This window comes from Tursiops truncatus, chromosome X (genome assembly GCF_011762595.2).
Source record: "Tursiops truncatus isolate mTurTru1 chromosome X, mTurTru1.mat.Y, whole genome shotgun sequence".
Classification (NCBI taxonomy): Eukaryota; Metazoa; Chordata; class Mammalia; order Artiodactyla; family Delphinidae; genus Tursiops; species Tursiops truncatus.
The window spans coordinates 104,036,699-104,048,825 of record NC_047055.1 but is presented as its reverse complement, the minus strand read 5'-3'; the positions used below and the strand labels follow the sequence as shown (position 1 = coordinate 104,048,825).

Below are 12,127 nucleotides of genomic sequence, written 5' to 3'. Positions count from 1 at the left end.
ATCTGTGCTAATGGGTGGGGTTGTGTTCCTGTCTTGCTAGTTGTTTGGCATAGGACGTCCAACACTGTAGCTTGCTCTTCGTTCAGTGGAGCTGGTTCTTAGTGTTGAGATGGAGATCTCTGGGAGAGCTTTTGCTGTTTGATATTATGTGGAGCCAGGACGTCTCTGGTGGACCAATGTCCTGAACTCAACTCTCCCACCTCAGAGGCACAGGCCTGACACCCAGCTGGAGCACCAAGACCCTGTCAGGCACATGGCTCAGAAGAAAAGGGAGAAAAAAAGGAACGAAAGAAAAAAGTAAAATAAAATAAAGTTATTAAAATAAAAAATTAAAAAATATATATTTAAAATAAAAAAATTAAAAAGTAATTAAAAAAAGAAAAAAAGTATGGACAGACAGAACCCTAGGACAAATGGTAAAAGCAAAGCTATACAGACAAAATCACACAAAGAAGCATACACATATGCACTCACAAAAAGAGAAAAAGGAAGTAAGTATATATATCTATATATAAAAATAAAGGAAGAGAGCAGCCAAATCAATAAACAAATCTACCAATGATAATAAACTCTAAATACTAAACGAAGATAAACATAAACCCAGAAACAAATTAGATGCAGAAAGCAAACCCCAAGTCTACAGTTGCTCCCAAAGTCCACTGCCTCAATTTGGGATGATTCGTTGTCTATTCAGGTATTCCACAGATGCAGGGTACATCAAGTTGATTGTGGAGATTTAATCCGCTGCTCCTGAGGCTGCTGGGAGAGATTTCCCTTTCTCTTCTTTGTTCGCACAGTTTCTGTGGTTCAGTTTTGGATTTAGCCCCGCCTCTGCGTGTAGGTCGCCTGAGGGCGTGTGTTCCCGTCCTAGGAGCAGCTGATTAGGGAGCTCTGGCTCACTCAGGCTGGGGGTGGAGCACGAGGTGCAGGTACAGAATGCAGGGCGAGCCTGTGGCGGCAGAGGCCAGCATGAGTGACTTTGCAACAGCCTTAGGTGGGACTCTGGCAGCAGCGGGCTGCACAGGCTCCCGGGATGGGAGGTGTGGAGAGTGAGCTGTGGTTGCACAGAGGCTTCTTGGTGGCAGCAGCAGCAGCCTTAGCGTCTCATGCCCGTCTCTGGGATCCTCGCTGATAGCCAAGGCTCGCGCCTGTCTCTGGAGCTCCTTTAAGTGGCGCTCTGAATCTGAATCCCCTCTCCTCGCGCACCAGGAAACAAAGAGGGAAGAAAAAGTCTCTTGTGTCTTCAGCAGCTCCAGACTTTTTGCCGGACTCTGTCCCGGCTAGCTGTGGCACACTAACCCCTTCAGGCTGTGTGCACGCAGCCAACCCCAGTCCTCTCCCTGGGATCCGACCCTCCGAAGCCCGAGCCTCAGCTCCCAGCCCCCGCCCGCTCCCGCGGGTGAGCAGACAAACCCCTCGGGCTGGTGAGTGCTGGTCGGCACTGATCCTCTGTGCGGGAATCTCTCCGCTTTGCCCTCCGCACCCCTGTGGCTGCGCTCTCCTCCGTGGCTCCGAAGCTTCTCCCCTCCACCACCCACAGTGTCTGCCTGCGAAGGGGCTTTTAGTGTGTGGAAACGTTTCCTCCTTCACGGCTCCCTCCCACTGGTGCAGGTCCCATCCCTATTCTTTTGTCTCTTTTTTCTTTTGCCCTACCCAGGTACGTGGGGAGTTTCTTGCCTTTTGGGAGGTCTGAGGTTTGCTTCCAGCGTTCAGTAGTTGTTCTTTAGGAGTTGTTCTACATGTAGATGTAATTCTGATGTATTTGTGGGGAGGAAGGTGATCTCTGCCTCTTACTCCTTCGCCATCTTAAGGGTCTCCCCAAGGGTGGTTCCTATTAGGAAAACTTCCAGCTCAAAATTCTGCTTTCTTGGGTCATTAAACTAGCAGTGGAGACTCTCCAGCCTTCTGTTTCTTTATATTTTGGTGAGGCACAGCTCTCTCCAATAGTCCATAGATGGCTTCTTTTGTATTAGATCCCAGCTCAGGTCCGGCGCAGACACAGCTGACTGCGACCAGACTTTCTCTATTTATGTTTTGTAAATAAGTTCATTTGTGCCATTTTTTTTTTAGATTCTGCATATGTGATATCATATGATATTTGTCTTTCTCTGTGTGACTCACTTCACTCAGTATGACAATCTCTAGGTCCATCCGTGTCGCTGCAAATGGCATTATTTCATTCTTTTTTACGGCTGAGTATGAATTTACCAATTTTAGCATATTATGACCAGGCTTGACTTGTTTCTTGACCTAAATCTTCCTTTATTTTATTTTCCTAGATAAAATCTAAATAAAAATGTCTATTAAACAGTTTTTCAAACCAAACTTTTATATAATATAAAATTTTTTTCTAGCATATGAAAAATATACAAATGGTTTAACAGAACCAAGCATTGTTTAGCTGGCTGACAAGATAGAGCCCTGTGGAATAAGCCATGATACCATACATTAATTATCAGTAGAGTTTTTATCCCTCTCTTCCTCTCTCCCTTTTTGAGTGAAGTAAATACACTGCCTTGACAACAGTTGCTTTTTGTTCACACCAGGCCACCATATTTATTCTGCTTCATTACAGAAACTCCACTTACTGTATGAAAGTATCCATCTCACTGACAGTGGGTGAAAATGACACTGGACTGTGCTACAATTCCAAGATGAAGTACTTTGATAAAGCTGAACTTAGCAAAAGCAAGGAAATTTCGTGCCGTGACATAGAAGATTTTTTACTACCATCCAGAGAACCTGAAATCCTATGGTATAAGGTATGGACTATGAATGATTTTATCACTTATAAATAGATTAATGTGTACCTTATTCTAGGGCAAGTTGGATAAAAACATTTAAATGGGTGTTATATAGTTCAGTTCTGCCTTCCTAAGACACTGCAGCAAGTTGTGCTGGTCATTATAAGTTTTTAAACCAGGGGCTTTGATAATCCAAGTCAATATTTGTATTTTTAGTACATTGTAATAAGCTACTATGTTAATGTTTATATCTAGTTTATGCTGATAATCCTATCAAGTCTATTATAATCTGTGTTGATAATTTCAGGAACTAAAATGCATTAAGCATTCATTTCAAACTCTTCATATAAGCAGTCCAAAATGTCCCCAAACAAGGAGAAAAAGGATTGACTTGCTTCTGTGATAAAATGGTGTACTAGTTTTATTGAAATATTCTGTTTAATAGAAGTATCTTTGTGCATATCCTAATCCCTTTTGTATAAAAGCATACATGTTTTTAAAAATCCGATGAAAATGTATACGATTATAAAAATAGTGTTAGATTAACTTCTTTTCAAAAACCAGAAGCAACTTCAGGCTTAAGCAGAATAATCAGACGCTGTTCTTCCTGTCACATCATTGACTTTGACTGAATTTCAAGATTTGAACATGTTCTTCAACTTATTTATATCTAAAAGATGCTTTTGTTATTGAACATACCCAAGAAAATACAATATAGATGTTATGAACATTTGTCTGGAATATGTTTTCCATGATTTAAAGATACCTAGTGTAAACTTTTGCTTTGTCCAACTAACTGGAAATAGGAATTTAGGAAGCTGGATCTTTTAGTAACTAGATTCACAAATGTCAGTATACAGAATATGAGCCCTCAGGACTGATAACGAATTCAAAACTTGTTAGAAATGAAACAGGAAGTACATCTTTAACAATTTTTAAAGGATTTTTCCAAAATTAGTAATGCCCTTCTTTGAATGACTTTCTTTTGATTCTTGACAGTAAGCAATGGAGTATTCAGAACATCAAGGGAACTGTTGAAATATTTTTCTACTTTTCCCTCGGATTTCTGTATTAGACAGTATTAAATAGCCCTTAAATATTAGCCCCACTATTTCTGTTCCTGTACATGTGAGCTTTATTTACTTTTAAAGTTTTTTAATTATATATTTCTCACCCTGATTTTCTGTAGTTTGCCTCCACAGGAGGATTCTAAGCAAGCCCTGATGATTTCCTCAAAGGGGAGAGGTATTAGGGGCGTTTGACACAAGATCTTCAAGTACAGATATTTTTCTAATACTCATATGTGTACATTCAGCTTCTAAATATGCAATTTCCTTGTTGTTTGCCAATAAGTTGATCTTAAGAGTCATGCACTTTTCCTCACTTTTTGCAAATAGTATCTCAAAATTTGCTGAAACATTAGAGGCCACACACACACACACACACACACACACAGAGTCACACACTCAGTTTTTTAAATGGCTGGCCTCATATTGGTCCTTTAGTCATGCTTCCACCATCTCCCCAGTCATTGTGACCTTACGCTATAAAGACCATCATTAGTGAAGTGATGGGTGGAGATGCAGTATATGTGGAATTTAGAAGTTTTGTAACAATTCAGATTATTTTTCCATAGTCAAGGTAATATGTATTGCATACATTTAGTGTATAATTTATGCAACTATGACAGTTTATGCAACTAATATGAGGATATTAAGTGTATATTTTGGACTGAAATAACCAGATAATTGTCCTCCAATTATACACAGGCATTGAGACACATAATCAAAATAATGGTCTGCATAAATTTGATCTGGCAATAAATTTTTAACAAAATAATATTACCTCTGACTAGTGTTAAAAGGTTTAAAGTTATTTTATCCTCATTCCACTGATTTCGAATATGGCTAGAGAAAATGGACTTCTGTTTGGCAAAAACAGAAATCTCCTGAGCCAACATCATTATAATCCAAAGCTTAAAGCAGAGACCATAATTTGGTAGACTGTGAGACTATAAAGACCTTGCATATAAATAATGGCCCTTTCTTCCAGGGACTGTAGAATATATATGCTATGAAAAGATTGAATTATTTCTAAATGCAGCCTTAAAAGATTTAAAATACTGAACTAAAGCATTTTTCTCTATAGAATTAGTTTTTCTGCTTTCCACTAAAAAATTCATTTTATATTTTATATTATCAGTATCAAAGTAGTTAATTTCATAATCATCAAATGCAGACTATTTGCTTCTAAAAATGATGTCTGGAGTAATCTTAATAAATGTCATTTTCTTATATCTAATAATCAATACATATATGATTTAGAGACACTAAAGTTAGACGTTAATAAAGTGACTCTTGCTAAAAGTGCTTTTTTCAAATTGAGGTGCCTGATTTCCCAGAGATGTGGAGAAGTTTTGAAAATCTGTAGCATTAATTCACAACTCTAGCTCTTTTAAAATCTAACTTTAGAAGCTTTTAGTTTAGTTATTTTAAATACTTTAAGTTACTATATGTACTATAAAAATTTTGTCTTCTTCACGTAGGAATGTAGGACACAAACATGGAGGCCAAGTATTGTATTCAAAAGAGATACCCTGCTTATAAGAGAAGTCAGAGAAGACGACATTGGAAATTATACGTGTGAATTAAAATATGGAGGCTTTGTTGTGAGAAGAACTACTGAACTAACTGTTACAGGTAAGCACAGTCTTCAATATTTCATTTGCAAGTAATGAAACTAACATTTTAAGTTTCATTTTTTGTGCTGCATATTGATTTTTTTTCAAATCTTTGCAATGAAGGAAGTGCTTAACCAAATGCTAAGTGGATTCCTATAAGTGAAATTTATTCCTCCTTGCTTTCAAATCATGTTGCCCTGAAATGCATATGAAAGGTTAAAGAAAATAGGCTTAGGGGATTATAGAAATGTTAGCTTTTGAAAGTTCTTGAAATAATGAGTTTACAGTTTCAGAAAATTATGCTTATATTTTGTAGCGGTATAATTTTTGGAAACACTTCCTAGAATGTTGAAATGGAATATATGAAATCTACCTCTGTCTTCCTGTCTTGCTCCAAATTAGAAGAATTACTTTTCTTTTCATTTATCACTCTATGAACCTGATATACGTGTTCTCATGAACTTGAATATAACAAAATTTCAGATACAATAATTGAATAATTATGTGAGATGCATTGCATGGACTCATTCCCATACCTGGTTGCTAAGGTAGAAGGGCATGAGAACAAGGTTCAGAACACTGTCTGAAATCACGAATCTACAGCTCACTAGTCACATGACTATATTTTAATCACCACAACCTTCAAAATATCACTTTCCTCGTGTATAAAATGGTGATGGTAAAGTTTGCCTTGTTTATTTCATAGCATTTTTGCAAGAATTGAATGAGGCAAGCTAATACATATGAAATCAACTTGCAAAACATAGAATTATATCCAAATATGCATCGTTTTGTCATGTTAAATGATGTCATGTTAAATATTGTATTCGTTCCCTGTTTTATGTTATTGAATACTTCTCTCAAAGTGGTTCCAACACAAAAAAGGGGGGGATCAAGACCAATACTTTAGGCAGTTGAAGGCATTATTCTCATCTTATTAAGAGAGATTCTTCTTGGTGACATTCTTTGTACAATCTTTTTTTCTTTTTTTTTTTTTAATTTTTGTCCTACTGCATGGCAAGCGGGATCTTAATTCCCTGACCAGGGATCGAACCCGCATCCCCTGCAGTGGAAGTGTGCAGTCTTAACCTCTGGACCACCAGGGAAGTCCCTGTACAATCATTTTTATGAAACATATATATAAAAGTAAGAAAAGGATATCAGATACTTTAAAGAGATTTCCATTTGTTCATTGATTCACTTAAAATAGTTTTCCCGTATATGAAAATTGTTTTGTGGTAGTCACCTTCATCTTACAATAATCACCTTGAAGTCTTGAAATTATGATATGATATAGTTTGACTTAAAAACAAAATCTGATTTCATGAAATTCATTTGATGGATAGTAATTATTCAGCTTGAAAGGAAATTTAGTTAAATAAGTAAGATGCTCTTTGGTAATGCCTTTGATAGATATTAGACCCAGTAAATAACTGACAATAGCAATACATGGTACACTTGAATAGTAAACACACATTTAATCATGTATTACGTACCTATGATGTACACATGTATGATTTGCACTAGTTTTGTTTTCAGCTTTGTTGTGTATAATAGGTCTTCGTATAGAAAATTAACACTTTTATCACTTTACCTCCCTGTTTAATGGAACAGTGAAAAACATAACTATCTGTACTTGGGTTTTCTTTACAATAAATGTTGAATATTTTATTATTTCTTTTTTGCTCTTAATCTATACTGAAGTAGCTTTTCAAGGAGTAGGTACTGAGACAAAGGAATTAAAACATACTGAAAATAATGAAAAAATACCTATTCTGTAAAGAAAATAGAATGAACTTCTAGTCTTTATTCTTTGGAGTGTAGAGCTAATTCTTGGTAAGCACATCTTTCCCCTTTCTAGAAACGCTAGGTTACTAAAACACTGTCTAGAAGAGGTGATTGGAAAACAGTCTCCTAGAGACTGGAAACTGGGTCCCAAATGGTAAAATCATGTAAGTGAGGCTATTTTGTACAATCAGTAATAGAATTGTTTTCTCGTAAATGCTACCCAGGGCTATTATATTTTTGTACATTCATTTTCTCCAAACAATATCTCCTTTTCTTTATGCAAAAAGGAGGAATAATTATTTCTTGATGTCCAAAAGGAAGTTAATAAAAGTTTACATTCAGTTGAATATTATGAATACCTCTAATTTAAATAGCTCTACCTGTGACATTGATTTGGGGAAATAAAGTATAAAGCAAAATTTCATTATATATGAAATTTTGGTTGAATCATAGAGCTGCATATCCCATAGTTAAAAATAATATGTATTAAAATGCATTTTAGGTTTTAACAAGAAGTCTGTTGACAAGATATATTTATGCATAACATTGCTTTAAATAGTGTTACACTATAGCTCATTTACTTTGGCTATGGCCAAAGAGCAATTCTTAGAACCCAAGTTAAACTCTCAGTAAAGCAACGAAGGTGGGCATTTTCTCTGAGCAATAATTGATCCCTGCTTTGTATCTTGTTTTTCTGCATATCATGGTCATGTTATACTTAATGTAAATCTTATGCAAAGCATGATATCATTTAGTTTTAGTGGATCTGCCTTAGCTGATAATATATATTTTGAAGTGTGTTACAATGTTTCTTTAAAATAAAACAAAAGAGAGTCCAATACATGAAGAGAAAAGAAAATTTCTGGATAAATAAAGTGGCATCTTACAGGCCATATTGTAAGCTTTTATGGGAGATCTTTGGTTTATTAAAAGTATACGTGTCGGGCTTCCCTGGTGGCACAGTGGTTGAGAGTCCGCCTGCCGATGCAGGGGACGTGGGTTCGTGCCCCAGTCCGGGAAGATCCCACATGCCGCGGAGTGGCTGGGTCCGTGAGCCATGGCCGCTGAGCCTGCACGTCCGGAGCCTGTGCTCCGCAACGGGAGAGGCCACAACAGTGAGAGGCCCACATACCGCAAAAAAAAAAAGTGTATGTGTCTACTAACTGAAGTAGTGGTTCAGGAAGACAGATCACAGTGAAAGAAACAATAAACCTGCTTGACACTTTTGGTATACTTTAAACATTTTTTAATAGATCTTTATTGGAGTATAATTGCTTCACAATAGTGTGTTAGTTTCTGTTGTACAACAAAGTGAATCAGCCATATGCATACATATGTCCCCATATTCCCTCCCTCTTGAGCCTCCCTCCCATTCTCCCTATCCTACCTCTCTAGGTCATCACAAAGCACTGAGCTGATTACCCTGTGCTATGCTGCTGCTTCCCACCAGCCAACTGTTTTATATTCGGTAGTGTATATATGTCGATGCTACTCTCACTTTGCCCCAGCTTCCCCTTCCCACCTCGTGTCCTCAAGTCCATTCTCTATGTCTACATCTTTATTCCTGCCCTGCAACTAGGTTCATCAGTACCATTTTTTTTTTAGATTCCATATATATGTGTTAGCATACGGTATTTGTTTTTCTCTTTCTGACTTACTTCACTCTGTATGTCAGACTCTATGTCCATCCACCTCACTACAAATAACTCAATTTCATTTCTTTTTATGGCTGAGTAATATTCCATTGTATATATGTGCCACATCTTCTTTATCCATTCATCTGTTGATGGACACTTAGGTTGTTTCCATGTCCTGGCTATTGTAAATAGTGCTGCAGTGAACATTGGGGTACATGTCTCTTTTTGAATTATGGTTTTCTCAGAGTATATGCCCAGTAGTGGGATTGCTGGGTCATATGGTAGTTCTATTTTTAGTTTTTTAAGGAATCCCCATACTGTTTTCCATAGTGGTTGTGTCAATTTACATTCCCAGCAACAGTGCAGGAGGGTTCTGTTTTCACCACACCCTTTCCAGTATTTATTGTTTCTAGATTTTTTGAAAATGGCCATTCTGACCAGCATGAGGTGATACCTTTTGTCTGCATTGGGTCTTCATTGCTGTGCACGGGCTTTCTCTAGTTGTGGCAAGCGGGGGCTACTCTTCTTTGTCGTGCGTGGGCTTCTCATTGTGGTGGCTTCTCTTGTTGCGGAGCACGGGCTCGAGGCACGTGGGCTTCCGTAGTTGTGGCACATATGTTCAGTAGTTGTGGCTCGCAGGCTCTAGAGCACAGGCTCAGTAGTTGTAGCACACGGGCTTAGTTGCTCTGTGGCATGTGGGATCTTCCTGGACCAGGGCTCAAACCCATGTCCCCTGCATTGACAGGCAGATTCTTAATAACTGCACCACCAGGGAAGCCACAGTGAAAGAAACAATAAATGTGCTTGACACTTTTGGTATACTTTAAACATTTAAAAAAAATAAACATAAGATGTTTCAGCATCGTTTGTAGCCTCTACCCTCTTCTGTACGCCTCAGCCACACTGTTTTACTGTTTTTCTCCAAATATCCTCCCTCTTAATCCTTACTCCTTGTGTGCTGCCTCTGGAATGTTTCTTCTTCCACGTTGTCACAGAGCTGACTCTTACTCTTTCTTCGAGGCACAGCTAAAATGTTTACCTCTACCACACTGCATTATAACTATTTGTTGCCACTCCTGGTTTTTCACAAGAACATGAATTTTTCAGAGTTAAGGGCAATGTCTCTTTTTTTATAAACATTTTAGTTTAGAATAGTTTTACATTTACAGAAAAAATAAAAAGGATAATAGGGAGAGATCCCGTATTCCCCACACCCAGTTTCCCCTATTATTAACATCTAACATTAGTATGGTACACTTGTTACAATTAACTAATGTTGCTATATTATTATTAACTAAAGTCCATATTTTATTCAGATTTCCTTAATTTTTACCTAATGTCCTTTTTCTGTTCCAGGATCCCATTTAGGATAGCACATAACACTGAATTGTTTTGTTTCCTTAGGCTCCTTTTAGCTGTTACTGTTACTGACTTCCTTTGTTTTTGATAATCTTGACAATTTTAACAAGTGCTTATTTTGTAGAATGTCCTTCAACTGTGATTTGTTTGATGTTTTTCTTATGATTAGACTTGAGTTATATATTCCTGGAAGACCATAGAGGTAAAAATCACAACATATCGTACTATCAACATGGCGTCACTGTTGATGTTGACATTCATCACTTGGTAGTATTAGTCACTTCTTGGTCAGATTTTGCCACTGTAAACTTACTCTTTTTTACAGCTTTCCCTACTCTGCTCTTTGGAAGGAAGTCATTATCTGTAGTCCACACTTAAGGAGTGAGGAGTCATGCCCCTACCTCTTTGAAGTCAGAGTATATGCTTAAATTATTTGGAATTCTTCTACATGGGACATATATCTATTTTCCTACATTTATCTACTTATTCAATCATTGTCTATATCAGTATGGTATGGACTCATGAATATTTCTTTTATACTTTGGTTTGTATCCACCATCACCTTATTTATTTTGTTGTTCAGATTGTTCCAACTTTGGCCCTTTGGAGCGTTTTTAGTTTGTGTGTGTGTGTGTGTGTGTGTGTGTGTGTTTGAGTATTTATTTATTTTCAGACCCTACAAGGTGCTCCAGGATCATCTTATGTATTTCCTGCCCTAGCCCTGCAGTCAGCTATTTCTTCCGAAGAGCCCCTTTTCCTTTTGTTGGAGAATGGTGCTAGAAACTAAGATCTGGGCATTGGGAGTACTCCTTGCTAATCAAGTATAGTTGCTTCTAAGACCTGTCAGTTGACAGAGCAAGGAAATATGAGTATACTAACCCAGGTATATACACATATCTAGAAATATTTCTGTATGTAACCATTCATATCTATATTGAACTAAACATGAGTTCATACTTATGTCTCTAGCTCTAATCCATTACCATAGGGATCATTCTGGCCTCTTCCTTTGGCTTATGTGTAACCTTCTGTCCAATAGTGAGAAACCTGGTTACCACCATCTGCCATCTATTTCCTTAATTGTTTTTTTTTTGTTAATTTATGTATTTATTTTTGCTGTGTTGGGTCTTTGTTTCTGTGTGAGGGCTTTCTCTAGTTGTGGCAAGCGGGGGCCACTCTTCATCGCAGTGCGCGGGCCTCTCACTATCGCGGCCTCTCTTGTTGCGGAGCACACGCTCCAGACGTGCAGGTTCAGTAGTTGTGGCTCACGGGCCTAGTTGCTCCACGGCATGTGGGATCCTCCTAGACCAGGGCTCGAACCCGTGTCCCCTGCATTAGCAGGCAGATTCTCAACCACTGCACCACCAGGGAAGCCCCCTTAATTGTTTATTTCCAAATAGGTGTGCAATGGGATCAAAGTTGTTGACCTGTACCCCTATGAGAAACAACTTTATAGACTAGAGTATATTGCTTATATACAGTTTCTTTTGACTTTAGTCTTACAGACTCCACCCATTTCCAAAGTTACTTAGGTCAGCACCTTTTCCTCCCATCCCCTTCAGTGAGGTTGTAATATATTGATAGTTAGGTTGTTTTATCACATTCTGCATTCCCTCCGGAGATCTTCCATCCTCCTAAATAATGTCTTCAAAATTTTGCATATATTAAGGTTTGTAGGGGAGGAAAAATAATTTTCTGTCTACCCTTCAGAGTTCTTGGCTAAGACCCCCTGTAATAAAAGACAAATTAACAAGAGAAAAACAAACAGAAGTTTATTAACATGTATATGTCACGTGTACCTTGAAGATACCCAGGGAAACTTAGTACCTCACCAAGATGGCCAAAGCCACTCCCTTAAATATCATCTTCAGCTAAAGACAAAAGAAAGGTTTTTTGGTTGGGGGACGGGGAGAAAGGCC

The 12,127-nt window shown here is 37.8% G+C and overlaps 1 protein-coding gene across 1 annotated transcript in view; it reads left to right on the top strand.

Moving 5' to 3' along the window:
- The window catches only part of IL1RAPL1 (interleukin 1 receptor accessory protein like 1), a 653,815-nt gene that overhangs the window by 90,890 nt on the left and 550,798 nt on the right, over window positions 1-12,127 (top strand). The window contains exons 3-4 of the mRNA XM_073798899.1: window positions 2,576-2,762; window positions 5,290-5,443. Coding sequence (XP_073655000.1) covers window positions 2,576-2,762; window positions 5,290-5,443 — 341 coding nt within the window. The remainder of the gene's footprint in view (window positions 1-2,575; window positions 2,763-5,289; window positions 5,444-12,127) is intronic.